Raw genomic sequence first — 17,500 nt, forward strand, 5'->3', positions numbered from 1 at the left:
GGAGCTGGCTGCTTGGCTGAAGGGGATCTGGGTCACTTTCCTGGGGGCCAGTCTGGAGACAGATCTGGAATGTATTTCCCTGGAACACACAGAGACACATTATTGTACAGGAGCTGTGAACATGTTCTATTCAAAACCGCGACTATGCGAAGAACACACAGTACTGCAGTGAAGAAACACAGTACTACAGAGAACACACAGTACTGCAGAGAAGAACACACAGTACTGAAGAACACACAGAGAAGAACACACAGTACCAGTACTGCAGAGTGAAGAACACACAGTACTGCAGTGAAAACACACAGTACCTGCAGAGAAGAACACACAGTACTGCAGAGAAGAACACACAGTACTGCAGTGAAAGAACACACAGTACTGAGAAGAAACACACAGTACTGCAGTGAAGAACACACAGTACTGCAGTGAAGAATACACAGTACTGCGGCAAAGAACACACAGTACTGCAGAGAAGAACACACAGTACTGCAGTGAAGAACACACAGTACACAGTACTGCAGCAGTTAACACACAGTACTGCAAGAACACACAGTACTGCAGAGAAGCAGTGCAGAGAAGAACACACAGTACTGCAGAGAAGAACACAGTACTGCAGTGAAGAATACACAGTGCAGTGAAGAACACATTTGCAGAGAAGAAATACACAGTACTGCAGTGAAGAACACACAGTACTGCAGTGAAGAACACACAGTACTGAGAAGCAGAGAAGAACACACAGTACTGCAGAGAAGAACACACAGTACTGCAGGAAGAAACATAGTACTGCACAGTACTGCAGAGAAGAACACACAGTACTGCAGTACTGCAGTGAAGAACACAGTACTGCAGTACAGTGAAGCAGAGCAGTGAAGAACACACAGTACTGCAGAGAAGAACACAGTACTGCAAGAACACACAGTACCGCAGAGAAGAACACACAGTACTGCAGAGAAGCAGTGAAGAACACACAGTACTGCAGAGAAGAACACACAGTACTGCAGTGAAGAACACAGTACACAGTACAGTGAAGAACACAGTGAAGAACACACAGTACTGCAGTGAAGAAACACACAGTACTGCAGCGAAGAACACACAGTACTGCAGCGAAGAACACACAGTACTGCACTAAGAACACAGTAGCGATCTGAAGTGAAACTAAACTTTCCTGTCCTCTGCACCCAAACTGATTAAGTGTAAAACAACTTCCTAATGGACTGACAGCTCCGAATGTCTAGAACGCTTCTAATTGAGTTTCTTTAATGAACATAAATGACTAATGACCAAATATTCTTCTCTGCCTTCTGTAAGAGCACTGTCTGATAAAGGCTCTTTATAAATCAGAGGAATTAATTAGCAAAAACCTTTGATTCGAATGCATATCAGAGGTAGACAGCCACATGAAATCATCGCCGCTACATGGTGTCTGGAAACATCCTAACTGAGTAGTTGTCTGCTGAATGGAGTGGATTCTCCTCGAGGGAAGAGAAAGTTAGAAACAGATTATTCAACAGAGTTTCAGACGGTGACAAAACTGATTTTTGCCCGGAGTTACACTGAAGCGCCAGAACACATTTCTACATCCATATTAGAAGCCTGAAATGTCATTTCATAGACTTTAGTCAGATAGAATGGGGGGTCAGACAGATTGAGGGGGGTCAGACAGATTGAGGGGGTCAGACAGATTGAGGGGGTCAGACAGATTGAGGGGGTGAGACAGATTGGAGGGGGGTCAGACAGATTGAGGGGGGTCAGACAGATTGAGGGGGTCAGACAGATTGGGGGTGGTCAGACAGATTGGGGGGGTGGTCAGACAGATTGAGGGGGGTGTCAGACAGATTGAGAGGGGGGGTCAAACAGATTGGAGGGGGGTCAGACAGATTGAGGGGGTGGTCAGACAGATTGGGGGTCAAACAGATTGAGGGGGTCAGACAGATTGAGGGGGGTGGTCAGACAGATTGAGGGGGGTGGTCAGACAGATTGGGGGGTGGTCAGACAGATTGGGGGGGGTGGTCAGACAGATTGAGAGGGGGTGGTCAGACAGATTGAGGGGGGTCAGACAGATTGAGGGGGTCAGACAGATTGTCCCGTTGTTGAGCTCCCCTCAGTAGCTGGGTTTCCATCCATATTTTCATGCAAATATTTGAAAATATTTAAAATCCACAAGAAAATATGCGCATTTTCCCACCAAACTGACTTGTTGTGGATAAACATTAGTACGTGATGATGTAGTGCACATAAAATGTACTTCTTTGTTTTAAGTTTTCAAAAATCTAAAGTTCAATGTGTTTCCATTGTATTTTCAACTCTACTGATCAGTTTCTGTCAGAAAGACTGTTTTAAACAGCAAACGTGCCTATTCTGGTCTTAGTATGTACGTACGCTCTAGCCAACAGCTGTGTGGGTAGACTAGTCGACATGATGAGATCATTATGGATAACAGCGAGAATATCTATATTTGTCAAATCGGCAGTCAAGCGTCGATCATCACGTCACCAGAATAAGACCATAGATACTTATTGAAAGGAGCATCAAGCTCATCGCCAAAGATTTGTATAACTAACCGAAGATAGACCACAGCCTGTCGTGTCCAATGGGAGCAAATGCATCATAGTGGGCAGAGCCAAGGGATGAGCTAGGCGAGAGCCCATTGGTGTGTTCTAGCATGTATTTGCATATTTCCGTTAGGGAACGCCTACTTTGTGAAGTAGGCGTACCCAATAAGTCAATTCACCCTTGCACTCCTTCTAAACAACGCAAAACAAATATATATATATTTGGCAAAGGGCAAAGTCTACTAATCGTAGTCCACTCTGTTCATAACAGATTCTAGTTTGTGAACAGAAAACTGTATTGAGATCAAATGCTTCATTGACGAGGAAAATTTGCAGAATATTGGCCAAAATCCACTGCCGGCCACTGGGCTTCCTCTCATCACCATATTCGGTAGTGAGCGGAAAAGCCAACCGGATGCTTCAGATTTCTACATCCAGTGAAATATTTGACTCATTATTCTATCCGTGTCATCACCGTGCACTTTAACCACTCCTGTGAAGTTCATCATCATCATTTATTTAATCTGTAGCTGCATGGTTTACCCAAGTCGAGTGGGAGGACCACACAACATATTGGAGCCTGTAAACTTGGAGCCTGACTCCAAGTTTACTTTCGATATGATGCGTACTCTCATCTACTGGTGTCCCCCAGGGCTCGGTTCTAGGCCCTCTTCTCTCTATATACCAAGTCTCTCGGCTCCGTCATATCCTGGTCTCTCCTATCACTGCTATGACGATGACACTCAGCTACTTTTCTCCTTCCCTCCTCCTGACACCCATCTCTGCGTGCCTGGCAGATATCTCAGCTTGGATGTCGGTTCAGCACCTCAAGCTCAACTCGACAAGATAGAGCTGCTCTTCCTCCTGGTTAGTGTTAACTACTTTGGAGCACTCAGACACATATAAATTAACCAGGAGGCTGAGAAGCTGTTGTACATCTAAATACGTTAGACAACCTTCTGTAGTAGAGAGAGAATGAGTCAAACCACAATGCCTTTGAACAACTCCCTAAAGTATCTGAACTGAACAGTATCTGAATTGAACAGTATCTGAACTGAACAGTATCTGAACTGAACAGTATCTGAACAGTATCTGAATCTGAACAACTCTCTAGAGTTACCCTAGTCTCTGACTAATAGAGTTACCCTAGTCTCCAGACTAATAGACCCTAGTCTCCTAGTACCCTAGTCTCCAGACTAACAGAGTTACCCTAGTCTCAGGCCTAACAGAGTTACCCTAGTCTCAGGCCTAACAGAGTTACCCTAGTTACAGAGCCTAGTCTCCAGACTAACAGAGTTACCCTAGTCTCTGGACTAATAGAGTTACCCTAGTCTCCAGACTAACAGAGTTACCCTAGTCTCAGGCCTAACAGAGTTACCCTAGTCTCTGGACTAATAGAGTTACCTAGTCTCCAGACTAACAGAGTTACCCTAGTCTCTGGACTAATAGAGTTACCCTAGTCTCCGGACTAACAGAGTTACCCTAGTCTCCAGACTAACAGAGTTACCCTAGTCTCCAGACTAATAGAGTTACCCTAGTCTCCAGACTAACAGAGTTACCCTAGTCTCCAGACTAACAGAGTTACCCTAGTCTCCAGACTAACAGAGTTACCCTAGTCTCCAGACTAGTCTCCAGACTAACAGAGTTACCCTAGTCTCCAGACTAACAGAGTTACCCTAGTCTCAGACTAACAGAGTTACCCTAGTCTCCAGACTAACAGAGTTACCCTAGTCTCCAGACTAACAGATTTACCCTAGTCTCCAGACTAACAGAGTTACCCTAGTCTCCAGACTAACAGAGTTACCCTAGTCTCCAGACTAACAGAGTTACCCTAGTCTCCAGACTAACAGAGTTACCCTAGTCTCCAGACTAACAGAGTTACCCTAGTCTCCAGACTAATAGAGTTACCCTAGTCTCCAGACTAACAGAGTTACCCTAGTCTCCAGACTAATAGAGTTACCCTAGTCTCCAGACTAATAGAGTTACCCTAGTCTCCAGACTAACAGAGTTACCCTAGTCTCCGGACTAACAGAGTTACCCTAGTCTCCAGACTAACAGAGTTACCCTAGTCTCCAGACTAACAGAGTTACCCTAGTCTCCGGACTAACAGAGTTACCCTAGTCTCTGACTAACAGAGTTACCCTAGTCTCTGGACTAACAGAGTTACCTAGTCTCTGGACTAACAGAGTTACCCTAGTCTCCAGACTAACAGAGTTACCCTAGTCTCCTGGACTAACAGAGTTACCCTAGTCTCTGGACTAACAGAGAGTCTCTACTAACAGAGTTACCCTAGTCTCAGACTAACAGAGTTACCCTAGTCTCCTGACTAACAGAGTTACCCTAGTCTCTGGACTAACAGAGTTACCCTAGTCTCCAGACTAACAGAGTTACCCTAGTCTCCAGACTAACAGAGTTACCCTAGTCTCTGACTAATAGAGGCTGCAGATCTCCGGTGGGCAGGCCGTCTGGTGTGAAGTGTCTAGCAGCTCTTTGGCATCCAGCAAGGCTGGGGTGGTTCTCTGACCCTGGACGTCTTTAGGCCCCAGCAGACAGTCAGATGAGCTGCCAGACAGCAGACCAAACCTGTGAAGGGAGGAGACCAAAGATGAGATGGTTAAACGAGTCACGTGTGAGGAACCAAAGATACTGTCGGACTCTCCATTCCCATAAGCCACCTTGCTTGCTTATTGTTGACGGAAGAGAGATGTATGTACCGATGTGAAGAGCATTATTCAAGTTTACCTCAGCTTCTGACGAGTCCTCTGGAGGTTCTCATAGTTCTGCAGAACACTTCTCTCTGGCCAATCAGCATGTTGGGAGTGTTTAATGAACTCTACATTGGAATGGGAAAAGAGTCATTTTGTTTTATCAGTCAAGGTTTCTAGAAGGAGTCAGTTTTAGAGATGGCAAATACAGTGTATTCAGAAAGAGTTCTGACACCTTGACTTTTCCACATTTTGTTACGTTACAGCCTTATTCTAAAATTGTTTTTGTTTTTTAAAATCAATACCCATTAATGACAAAGCGAAAACAAGTAAAGATTTTTTTTGTGCCAAATGTTTAAAGAATAAAAAACAGAAATAACCGATTTACATAAGTATTCAGACCCTTTGCTATGAGACTTCGAAATTGAGTTCAGGTGCATCCTGTTTCCATTGTTCATCCTTGAGATTTTTCTACAACTTGATTGGAGTCCATCTGTGGTAAATTCAATTTATTTGAGATCATTTAGAAAGGCATAAACCTGTTTATATAAGGTCCCACAGTTGACAGTGCATGTCAGAGCAAAAACCAAGCCATGAGGTCAAAGGAATTGTCTGTAGAGCTCTGAGACAGGATTGTGTCGAGGCACACATCTGGGGAAGGGTACCAAAACATTTCTGCAGCACTGAAGGCCCCCAAGAACACCATGGCCTCCATCATTCTTAAATGGAAGAAGTTCGGAACAACCAAGACTCTTCCTAGAGCTGGCCACCCGGCAAAATGAGCAAGGGCCTTGGTCAGGAGGTGAGCAAGGGCCTTGGTCAGGAGGTGACCAAGAACCCAATGGTCACTCTGACAGAGCTCCAGAGTTTCTCTGTGGAGATGGGAGAATCTTTCATAAGGACAACCATCTCCGCAGCACTCCCAATAAAGCCTTTATAATAATGTGGCCAAAAGGCACCTAAATGACTCTCAAACCATGAGAAACAAGATTCACTGGTCTGATGAACACGAGATTGAACACTTTGGCCTGAATGCAAAACCTCACGTCTGGGAGGAAACCTGTCACCATCCCTACAAGTGAAGCATGGTGGTGGCAGCATCATGCTGTGGGGATGTTTTTCAGAGACAGGGACTGGGAGACTAGTTAGATCGAGGGAAAGATGAACAGAGCAAAGTACAGAGAGATCCTTGATGAAATCCTGCTCCAGAGCTCTCAGGACCTCGAAGGGCGAAGGGTCACCTTCCAACAGGACAACGACTCTAAGCAAACAGCCAAGACAACGCAGGAGTGGCTTCGGGACAAGTCTCAGAATTTCTTGAATGGCCCAGCCAGAGCCCGGACTTGAACCTGATCGAACATCTCTGGAGAGACCTGAAAATAGCTGTGCAGCGACGCTCCCCATCCAACCTGACAGAGCTTGAGAGGATCTGCAGAAAAGAATGTGAGAAACTCCCAAATACAGGTGTGCCAAGCTTGTAGCGTCATACACAAGAAGACTCCAGGCCGTAATCTCTGTCAAAGGTGCTTCAACAAAGTACTGAGTTAAGGGTCTGAATACTTACGTAAATGTGATATTTCCGTTTTATTTTTTATAAATTAGCAAACATTTCTAAAAACCAGGTTTTGCTTTGTCATTATGGAGTATTGTGTGTAGATTGATGAAGGGGGGGGGGGACTATTTAATCCAATTTAGAATAAGGCTGTAACGTAACAAATGTGAAAAAGTCAAGGGGTCTGAATACTTCCTGAATGCACTGTAAAAGTTACTGAGCTGTGTTACGGGGAGTAAGGAGGGACTGGAACAGCAGAATACCTGTCGTCTTCGTAGTGAGGTTCACCTCCTCTGCTCCACAGGGCTCAACTCTGGGCAGACTGGAGGCTTTAGGCAGGGTAGAGGCTTTAGGCAGGGTAGAGTCATGCATCTTGAGGTACTGTTCTCTGGCCAGGCTGAGCAAGATCTTCAGGTCATTGACTGGTATTGAAGCCGGCTTCTCTGCCTCTTCTCTACGTCCTAGTCAATATGGAATAACGAGAGTAGTCAGTAAGTAGCCTTGTCCGAGCCAGAAGTAGTCAGTAAGTGAGGCTGCTTGATCCGATTGGATCTACCTGTCTGGCTACGATACAGGAGGTTTTTAATACTGGAGGAACCCACCTGTCTGGCTGCTTGATGTTATACTGAGGAACCACCTACCTGTCTGGCTGCTACACAGACTGACTTTAATACTGGAGGAACCACCTACCTGTCTGGCTGCTACACAGACTGACTTTAATACTGGAGGAACCACCTACCTGCTGCTGGCTGCTACCTGTCTGGCTATGACAGACTCACTTTAATACTGGAGGAACCACCTACCTGTCTGGCTACTACACAGACTGACTTTAATACTGGAGGAACCACCTACACAGACTGACTTTAATACTGGAGGAACCACCTACCTGTCTGGCTGCTACACAGACTGACTTTAATACTGGAGGAACCACCTACCTGTCTGGCTGCTACACAGACTGACTTTAATACTGGAGGAACCACCTACCTGTCTGGCTGCTACACAGACTGACTTTAATACTGGAGGAACCACCTACCTGACTGGCTGCTACACAGACTGACTTTAATACTGGAGGAACCACCTACCTGTCTGGCTGCTACACAGACCTGTCTGGCTGCTACACAGAATGACTTTAATACTGGAGGAACCACCTACCTGTCTGGCGCTACACAGATGATACACAGACTGACTTTAATACTGAGGAACCACCTACCTGTCTGGCTGCTACACAGACTGACTTGAAATACTGGAGGAACCACCTACCTGTCTGGCTGCTACACAGACTGACTTTAATACTGGAGGAACCACCTACCTGTCTGGCTGCTACACAGACTGACTTTAATACAGGAGGACCTGTCTGGCTGAACAGACACTTTAATACTGGAGGAACCACCACCTGTCTGGCTGCTACACAGACTGACTTTAATACTGGAGGAACCACCTACCTGTCTGGCTGCTACACAGACTGACTTTAATACTGGAGGAACTACACAGACTGACTTTAATACTGGAGGAACCACCTACCTGTCTGGCTGCTACACAGACTGACTTTAATACTGGAGGAACCACCTCCCTGTCTGGCTGCTACACAGACTGACTTGCTTTATTAAACTATGCTAGATATGTTTTTTTGTTGTCAAATAGAATGTTTTCAATAAAATAGCTGGTTAAATAAACTGCAATAAAAAAATACATTAACTAGGCTCTATTTGGTGGCAATAAAGCTCACTGCAAATGGAAACAGTGTGCCGAGTACAGACATTTTAATATATATTCTGTGTTAGACAGAAGACTTTATTTTATTTATTTGACCTTTATTTAACTAGGCAAGATCAGTTGAAAAATTCTTATTTTCAATGACGGCCTAGGAACATAACTGCCTTTGATTTGTACCTTGTTTTTACCTTCGGATACTAGTCCAATGCTTAACCACTGGCTATCCTGCCACCACTTACCTGGCTAAATAAAGGATGAATAAAATATGATGTTGTACTTACTCAGGCACTCCTTTAGGACCAGAGTCTGCACCTCGGCCAACTTCCTCTCCTCTGTAGCAGTTGGTCTCCATGGAGACAGGGCAGGGAGCGCAGCCAGTCTGTAGTGGTGGAACCTGGGAGAAGAGACCAAGTGGACTGCTTTATCAATCAATTGGCTGAACCCTTCTCAATAACATCAGAGAAAAGAGAAACCCGTACACTGCTCTCGCTAGTATTACTTATTTTTATTAAAGGCCCACTGCAGTCAAAATTCAGTTTTTCCTGTGTTTTGTATGATATTGTACAACAGCTGATGAAAGTAACACTGTAAAAAATGTGACGTGTGATCTGTGATACTTCCTGATAGTTGCTGGTTGAAAATACAATCTACACAGGACCTTCTAAATCAGCAGGTTTTTGGGTAGAGTTTAATAAGGTTGAATAAAATAAGTGACATTAGTAAGAGCAGTGTTCAGGTTTCTCTCCCCCCCCCCCTGATGTAATCACATTATTCACACCTGAAACAACAACATAACTCAGACGTGGGAGTTATATTTAGGATGTTCAATAACCTGGTAACGTGGCTTATGAGTTCAAATGAAGTTCATATGAATGGGACAACACACACGCTATCAAAGGAGACAGGGGAGTTTAATACAAGCACACTGCATTAAGGAGACAGGGGAGTTTAATACAAGCACACTGCATTAAGGAGACAGGGGAGTTTAATACAAGCACACTGCATTAAGGAGACAGGGGAGTTTAATACAAGCACACTGCATTAAGGAGACAGGGGAGTTTAATACAAGCACACTGCATTAAGGAGACAGGGGAGTTTAATACAAGCACACTGCATTAAGGAGACAGGGGAGTACAAGCACACTGCATTAAGGAGACAGGGGAGTTTAATACAAGCACACTGCATTAAGGAGACAGGGAGTACAAGCACACTGCATTAAGGAGACAGGGGAGTTTAATACAAGCACACTGCATTAAGGAGACAGGGGAGTTTAATACAAGCACACTGCATTAAGGAGACAGGGGAGTACAAGCACACTGCATTAAGGAGACAGGGGAGTTTAATACAAGCACACTGCATTAAGGAGACAGGGGAGTTTAATACAAGCACACTGCATTAAGGAGACAGGGAGTTTAATACAAGCACACTGCATTAAGGAGACAGGGAGTTTATTACAAGCACACTGCATTAAGGAGACAGGGAGTTTAATACAAGCACACTGCATTAAGGAGACAGGGAGTTTATACAAGCACACTGCATTAAGGAGACAGGGAGTACAAGCACACTGCATTAAGGAGACAGGGGAGTTTAATACAAGCACACTGCATTAAGGAGACAGGGGAGTACAAGCACACTGCATTAAGGAGACAGGGGAGTTTAATACAAGCACACTGCATTAAGGAGACAGGGGAGTTTAATACAAGCACACTGCATTAAGGAGACAGGGAGTACAAGCACACTGCATTAAGGAGACAGGGGAGTTTAATACAAGCACACTGCATTAAGGAGACAGGGGAGTTTAATACAAGCACACTGCATTAAGGAGACAGGGGAGTACAAGCACACTGCATTAAGGAGACAGGGAGTTTAATACAAGCACACTGCATTAAGGAGACAGGGAGTTTATTACAAGCACACTGCATTAAGGAGACAGGGAGTACAAGCACACTGCATTAAGGAGACAGGGGAGTTTAATACAAGCACACTGCATTAAGGAGACAGGGGAGTACAAGCACACTGCATTAAGGAGACAGGGGAGTTTAATACAAGCACACTGCATTAAGGAGACAGGGGAGTTTAATACAAGCACACTGCATTAAGGAGACAGGGGAGTACAAGCACACTGCATTAAGGAGACAGGGGAGTTTAATACAAGCACACTGCATTAAGGAGACAGGGGAGTTTAATACAAGCACACTGCATTAAGGAGACAGGGGAGTTTAATACAAGCACACTGCATTAAGGAGACAGGGGAGTTTAATACAAGCACACTGCATTAAGGAGACAGGGGAGTTTAATACAAGCACACTGCATTAAGGAGACAGGGAGTTTAATACAAGCACACTGCATTAAGGAGACAGGGGAGTTTAATACAAGCACACTGCATTAAGGAGACAGGGGAGTTTAATACAAGCACACTGCATTAAGGAGACAGGGGAGTTTAATACAAGCACACTGCATTAAGGAGACAGGGGAGTACAAGCACACTGCATTAAGGAGACAGGGGAGTTTAATACAAGCACACTGCATTAAGGAGACAGGGAGTTTAATACAAGCACACTGCATTAAGGAGACAGGGAGTTTAATACAAGCACACTGTATTAAGGAGACAGGGAGTACAAGCACACTGTATTAAGGAGACAGGGAGTACAAGCACACTGCATTAAGGAGACAGGGAGTTTAATACAAGCACACTGCATTAAGGAGACAGGGAGTTTAATACAAGCACACTGCATTAAGGAGACAGGGGAGTTTAATACAAGCACACTGCATTAAGGAGACAGGGGAGTTTAATACAAGCACACTGCATTAAGGAGACAGGGAGTTTAATACAAGCACACTGCATTAAGGAGACAGGGAGTACAAGCACACTGCATTACGGATACAGGGAGTTTAATACAAGCACACTGCATTAAGGAGACAGGGGAGTTTAATACAAGCACACTGCATTAAGGAGACAGGGAGTTTAATACAAGCACACTGCATTAAGGAGACAGGGGGTTTACAAGCACACTGCATTAAGGAGACAGGGAGTACAAGCACACTGCATTAAGGAGACAGGGAGTTTAATACAAGCACACTGCATTAAGGAGACAGGGAGTTTAATACAAGCACACTGCATTAAGGAGACAGGGAGTTTAATACAAGCACACTGCATTAAGGAGACAGGGGAGTTTAATACAAGCACACTGCATTAAGGAGACAGGGAGTTTAATACAAGCACACTGCATTAAGGAGACAGGGAGTTTAATACAAGCACACTGCATTAAGGAGACAGGGAGTTTAATACAAGCACACTGCATTAAGGAGACAGGGAGTTTAATACAAGCACACTGCATTAAGGAGACAGGGAGTTTAATACAAGCACACTGCATTAAGGAGACAGGGAGTACAAGCACACTGCATTAAGGAGACAGGGGAGTTTAATACAGGAGACACACTGCATTAAGGAGACAGGGGAGTTTAATACAAGCACACTGCATTAAGGAGACAGGGGAGTTTAATACAAGCACACTGCATTAAGGAGACAGGGGAGTTTATACTACAAGCACACTGCATTAAGGAGACTGCATTAAGGAGGGAGTTTATTACAGGGGAGCACACTGCATTAAGGAGACAGGGAGTACAAGCACACTGCATTAAGGAGACAGGGGAGTACAAGCACACTGCATTAAGGAGACAGGGGAGTTTAATACAAGCACACTGCATTAAGGAGACAGGGGAGTTTAATACAAGCACACTGCATTAAGGAGACAGGGGAGTTTAATACAAGCACACTGCATTAAGGAGACAGGGGAGTTTAATACAAGCACACTGCATTAAGGAGACAGGGGAGTTTAATACAAGCACACTGCATTAAGGAGACAGGGGAGTTTAATACATTAAGGAGACACTGCATTAAGGAGACAGGGAGTTTATTACAAGCACACTGCATTAAGGAGACAGGGGAGTTTAATACAAGCACACTGCATTAAGGAGACAGGGGAGTTTAATACAAGCACACTGCATTAAGGAGACAGGGGAGTTTAATACAAGCACACTGCATTAAGGAGACAGGGGAGTTTAATACAAGCACACTGCATTAAGGAGACAGGGGAGTTTAATACAAGCACACTGCATTAAGGAGACAGGGGAGTTTAATACAAGCACACTGTATTAAGGAGACAGGGGAGTTTAATACAAGCACACTGCATTAAGGAGACAGGGGAGTTTAATACAAGCACACTGCATTAAGGAGACAGGGAGTTTAATACAAGCACACTGCATTAAGGAGACAGGGGAGTTTAATACAAGCACACTGCATTAAGGAGACAGGGAGTTTAATACAAGCACACTGCATTAAGGAGACAGGGGAGTTTAATACAAGCACACTGCATTAAGGAGACAGGGAGTACAAGCACACTGCATTAAGGAGACAGGGGAGTTTAATACTGCATTGCTTTACAGGGGAGTTTATTTATGTATTTCACCTTTAAGGAGACAGATAGACTGCATTGAGAGACAGGGAGTTACAAGCACACTCATTAAGGAGACAGGGAGACCTGGCCAAGATAAACTGCATTAAAGACAGTTCGACAGACAAAGGAGACAGGGGAGTTTTACACATGCATTAACAAACATACAGTCAATAATACTGCATTATAAACAGGGGAGTCTAATACACTGCATTAAGCAAAGGGGAGTTTGATTAAGGAGACAGGAGGTAAAGGCAAAGGAGACAGGGAGTTTAGTAAATACAATAGGAGACAGGGGAGTAAAACACTGGAATGCATTAGATTTTTACAATGGAAGAATGTGCAAAGTTGAAATAGAAATAATGGGGTGCAACCTGGCCAAGACAAAGCAAAGCAGTTAAATAAAATAAATACATTAGGGTAAAAGAGGTAGTTGTTTGGGCTAAAGTTTATAGGTGGGCTATGTACAAGGTGCAGTAATCTGTGAGCTACAGGCTCTGACACACTCTTGAGGGAGTTTAAAGCTACTGATTAAGGAGATAAGTGTTTCCAGTTTTATTAATCAATGAAGATTGAAAAAGATGTTTAAACCACAACAATCAATCAGTCTGTAAGCCTTCTGGGTTGACTCACCCTTTCTCAATAAATTGACAATGACTCAGGGATATCATATTAGGTCTACATTAATTAACATTACTTTAACCCTATAAAACTTTAATCTTATTCAATGGAAGTATTCATATTTTTTAAACTGCATTGTTGTTAAGGGATGTAAGTAAGCAATTCACTGTAAGGTCTAACCTACACCTGTTGACAGCTGTGCATGTGAGGGAATAACATGTTTGATTTGAGTTTAATCTGAAGTTCCAGAGTTTAAACACAGCACTATTGACATGGGTATCTACTTTACACTGCAGTGACCAAGGCGACGACTCATAGGCCCAAATGGACCGACATTAATTATCTACTTTACACTGCAGTGACTGAGGCTCGACTTAGGCCCAAATGGACCGACAGGGTATCTACTTTACACTGCAGTGACTGAGGCTCGACTTAGGCCCAAATGGACCGACAGGGTATCTACTTTACACTGCAGTGACTGAGGCTCGACTTAGGCCCAAATGGACTGACAGGGTATCTACTTTACACTGCAGTGACTGAGGCTCGACTTAGGCCCAAATGGACTGACAGGGTATCTACTTTACACTGCAGTGACTGAGGCTCGACTTAGGCCCAAATGGACTGACAGGGTATCTACTTTACACTGCAGTGACTGAGGCTCGACTTAGGCCCAAATGGACTGACAGGGTATCTACTTTACACTGCAGTGACTGAGGCTCGACTTAGGCCCAAATGGACTGACAGGGTAACTACTAAACACTGCAGTGACTGAGGCTCGACTTAGGCCCAAATGGACCCACAGGGTATCTACTTTACACTGCAGTGACTGAGGCTCGACTTAGGCCCAAATGGACTGACAGGGTAACTACTAAACACTGCAGTGACTGAGGCTCGACTTAGGCCCAAATGGACCGACAGGGTATCTACTTTACACTGCAGTGACTGAGGCTTGAAATAGGCCCAAATGGACTGACAGGGTAACTACTGTACACTGCAGTGACTGAGGCTTGAAATAGGCCCAAATGGACCGACAGGGTATCTACTTTACACTGCAGTGACTGAGGCTCGACTTCGGCCCAAATGGACTGACAGGGTTCCTACTTTACACTGCAGTGACTGAGGCTCGAGCGAGAGAGCGAGAGAGCGAGAGAGCGAGAGAGAGAGAGAGAGAGAGAGAGAGACTCTCTTTCAGGAGTCAAGGTTTTTCCTTAAGGTTTCTATATAATAAACTCCTACAGAGAGCGAAGGGAACAGGAAGACCTTTCAGGCACTATTGCTTCTTCCACCATTTTGTTATGTTCTCTTTGAGAATGAAAATGCCACATGAGAGTCGGTGTATAAAATAACCATTCTTACGCTTTAATCTTTGAAGGTGCTCAGAGTGAGGGTCATTAAAGTCAGAAAGAGAGGGAACAATTCTTTCACCATGTTATGTTCTCATTCAGAAAATAAATGCTACATGAAAGTTGGTGTAAAAGAAAACAAACTCTTTGTAAGTCTCTCTGGATAAGAGCCTCTGTTAACTGCATGAAATATATTTTAAAAGTACAACATCTTTCTTCTTTTGGGGGCATTTCATAACGGAACAAAATGTGCTCTCTGGTTGAACGTGGAAGCCTGCATGCTTTATACTGTACAGAGTACAACAGGCTGTTACAGCATGCTCCCAGTCCACAGGGCTTAACACAGCAGGGGGAGGGAGAGAGGGAAGAGAGGAAAGAGAGAGAGACGAAAGAGAGAGAGAGAGGAAAGGGAGAGGAAAGAGAGAGAGGAAAGAGAGAGAGGAAAGAGAGGGGGGAAGAGAGAAAGAGGAAAGAGAGAGAGAGGAAAGGAGGAAGGAAGAGAGAAAGAGAGGAAAGAGAGAAAGAGAGGAAAGAGAGAGCAAAGAGAGAGAGAGGAAAGAGAGAAAAAAAAAAGAGAAGAGAAAGAGGAAAAGAGAGAGAGGAAAGAGAGAGAGGGTAGAGAGAGAGGAGAGAGAGGAGAGAGAGAGAGAGAGGGGGGAAGAGAAAGAGGAAAGAGAGAGAGAGAGGAAAGAGAGATGAAAGAGAGAGGAAAAAGAGAGCAAAGAGAGAGAGGAAAGAGAGAGAAAAGAGAGAGAGAGAGGAAAGAGACAGAGGAAAGAGACAGAGGAAAGAGAGAGAGAGGAGAGAGAGGGAAGAGAGAGATGAAAGAGAGAGAGAGGAAAGAGAGAGAGAAAGAGAGAGAGAGAAGAAAGAGAGAGAAAGAGAGAGAGAGGAAAGAGAGAGAAAGAGACAGATGAAAGAGAGAGAGGAAAGAGAGAGAGAGGCAAAGAGAGAGAGGAAAGAGAGAGAGAGGAAAGAGAGAGAGGAAAGAGACAGAGGAAAGAGAGAGAGGAAAGAGAGAGAGGGAAGAGAGAGAGGAAGAGAGAGAGGAAAGAGAGAGAAAAGAGAGAGAGAAAAGAGAGAGGGAAGAGAGAGAGAGAGAGAGAGAGAGAGAGAGAGAGAGAGAGAGAGAGGAAGAGAGAGAGACTACACTGCTGTGTCTTCTCTCTTCGTCCTCTGTTTCACTCAGAGGTATGTCTGTCTCTCTTTCTACAGGGCTTTATTATCTCTGAAAGAAGGTAGATATCCAGAGGAAAGAGTCAGAAGAGTAAGGGCAGGGTTCCCCAACTGGAGGCCCGCGGGTGGTTTTATTTTGGCCCCCCTTATTTCATTTAAAAAAAATGTTTGGACATAAGACTGTAAAAACACCAGTAAATCAGCTCCAAGTTATTTTAATTTGGGAAATCTGTTCCCAAGTATTGGCAGGCAGAATAGAGAGATATGTGATCTTATGCAAATGTAAGCAAGGCTAGAAATGATTATGTTTTAGTCAAATATTATATCTGTTTGGGATGCTTGCAGTCAATTTGCAGTCTACAAATCATTTGTAATTACGTTCAAAGCATCAGCTAGCTAGAGGGATTCTTCTTGTCCTTTTCAACTTTTAGACCATTCATACTGTCCGTGATATTGACAGGTAAGTCACCGATCATAATGTAAACAACATTTCATATCAGATCTTTGTTTGTTCACCATTTCTTTTAAGTTTCTTACCTGAAGACGACACGAATTCTCTTTCAGAAGCCCATTGACGGTTGCCGTGGCAGCGGCTCCATTGATCTGATTGGCTGAGTGTATCATGCGGGCCTTGCAGCCTCCGCCCTCTGACCCCTGGACCAACAGGAAGTAGTGTCCGCTCTCACCCTTCACCTCCACATATGGAACTATGGCAAAAACCAAATAGGTGAAAATGAGTTGAAAATAAAGAACACACATCCAGATTATATGTAGAGAAAAGCCATAGGAATGCTTAGGGACGTTTATACAGTATAACAAGTGCCTTGGTTCTCCTTGTTGCCTTGATTCTGCCTTGATAGTTCCTATACAGTTAGTTCTGTGACGGTCGATCCAGGACCAGCACTGAGCCAATCCCTTTTCTCACACACGGGCTGTAGCTGACCGATCCACATACATACAGTACCTACCGATCCACATACAGTACCTACCGATCCACATACAGTACCTACCGATCCACATACAGTACCTACCGATCCACATACAGTACCTATCGATCCACATACAGTACCTACCGATCCAGTACCTACCCGATCCACATACAGTACCTACCGATCCACATACAGTACCTATCGATCCACATACAGTACCTACCGATCCACATACAGTACCTACCGATCCACATACAGTACCTACCGATCCACATACAGTACCTACCGATCCACATACAGTACCTACCGATCCACATACAGTACCTATCGATCCACATACAGTACCTACCGATCCACATACAGTACCTACCGATCCACATACAGTACCTACCGATCCACATACAGTACCTACCGATCCACATACACTACCTACCGATCCACATACAGTACCTACCGAT

At 44.3% G+C, this 17,500-nt stretch overlaps 1 protein-coding gene and 1 long non-coding RNA gene across 2 annotated transcripts in view; both read right to left on the bottom strand.

Moving 5' to 3' along the window:
• Positions 1-4,978: 4,978 nt before the first annotated feature.
• Positions 4,979-17,500, bottom strand: part of LOC127917804 (mdm2-binding protein-like) — a 12,892-nt gene continuing 370 nt past the window's right edge. The window contains exons 2-7 of the mRNA XM_052500870.1: positions 16,651-16,820; positions 12,989-13,007; positions 8,801-8,962; positions 7,070-7,267; positions 5,292-5,382; positions 4,979-5,132 (exon numbers count right to left, since the gene is read on the bottom strand). Coding sequence (XP_052356830.1) covers positions 4,979-5,132; positions 5,292-5,382; positions 7,070-7,267; positions 8,801-8,962; positions 12,989-13,007; positions 16,651-16,820 — 794 coding nt within the window. The remainder of the gene's footprint in view (positions 5,133-5,291; positions 5,383-7,069; positions 7,268-8,800; positions 8,963-12,988; positions 13,008-16,650; positions 16,821-17,500) is intronic.
• Positions 17,077-17,500, bottom strand: part of LOC127917802 (uncharacterized) — a 673-nt gene continuing 249 nt past the window's right edge. The window contains exons 2-3 of the long non-coding RNA XR_008097736.1: positions 17,262-17,366; positions 17,077-17,161 (exon numbers count right to left, since the gene is read on the bottom strand). This is a non-coding gene — a long non-coding RNA (uncharacterized LOC127917802). The remainder of the gene's footprint in view (positions 17,162-17,261; positions 17,367-17,500) is intronic.

This window comes from Oncorhynchus keta, unplaced genomic scaffold (assembly GCF_023373465.1).
Source record: "Oncorhynchus keta strain PuntledgeMale-10-30-2019 unplaced genomic scaffold, Oket_V2 Un_contig_12098_pilon_pilon, whole genome shotgun sequence".
Taxonomy (NCBI): domain Eukaryota; kingdom Metazoa; phylum Chordata; class Actinopteri; order Salmoniformes; family Salmonidae; genus Oncorhynchus; species Oncorhynchus keta.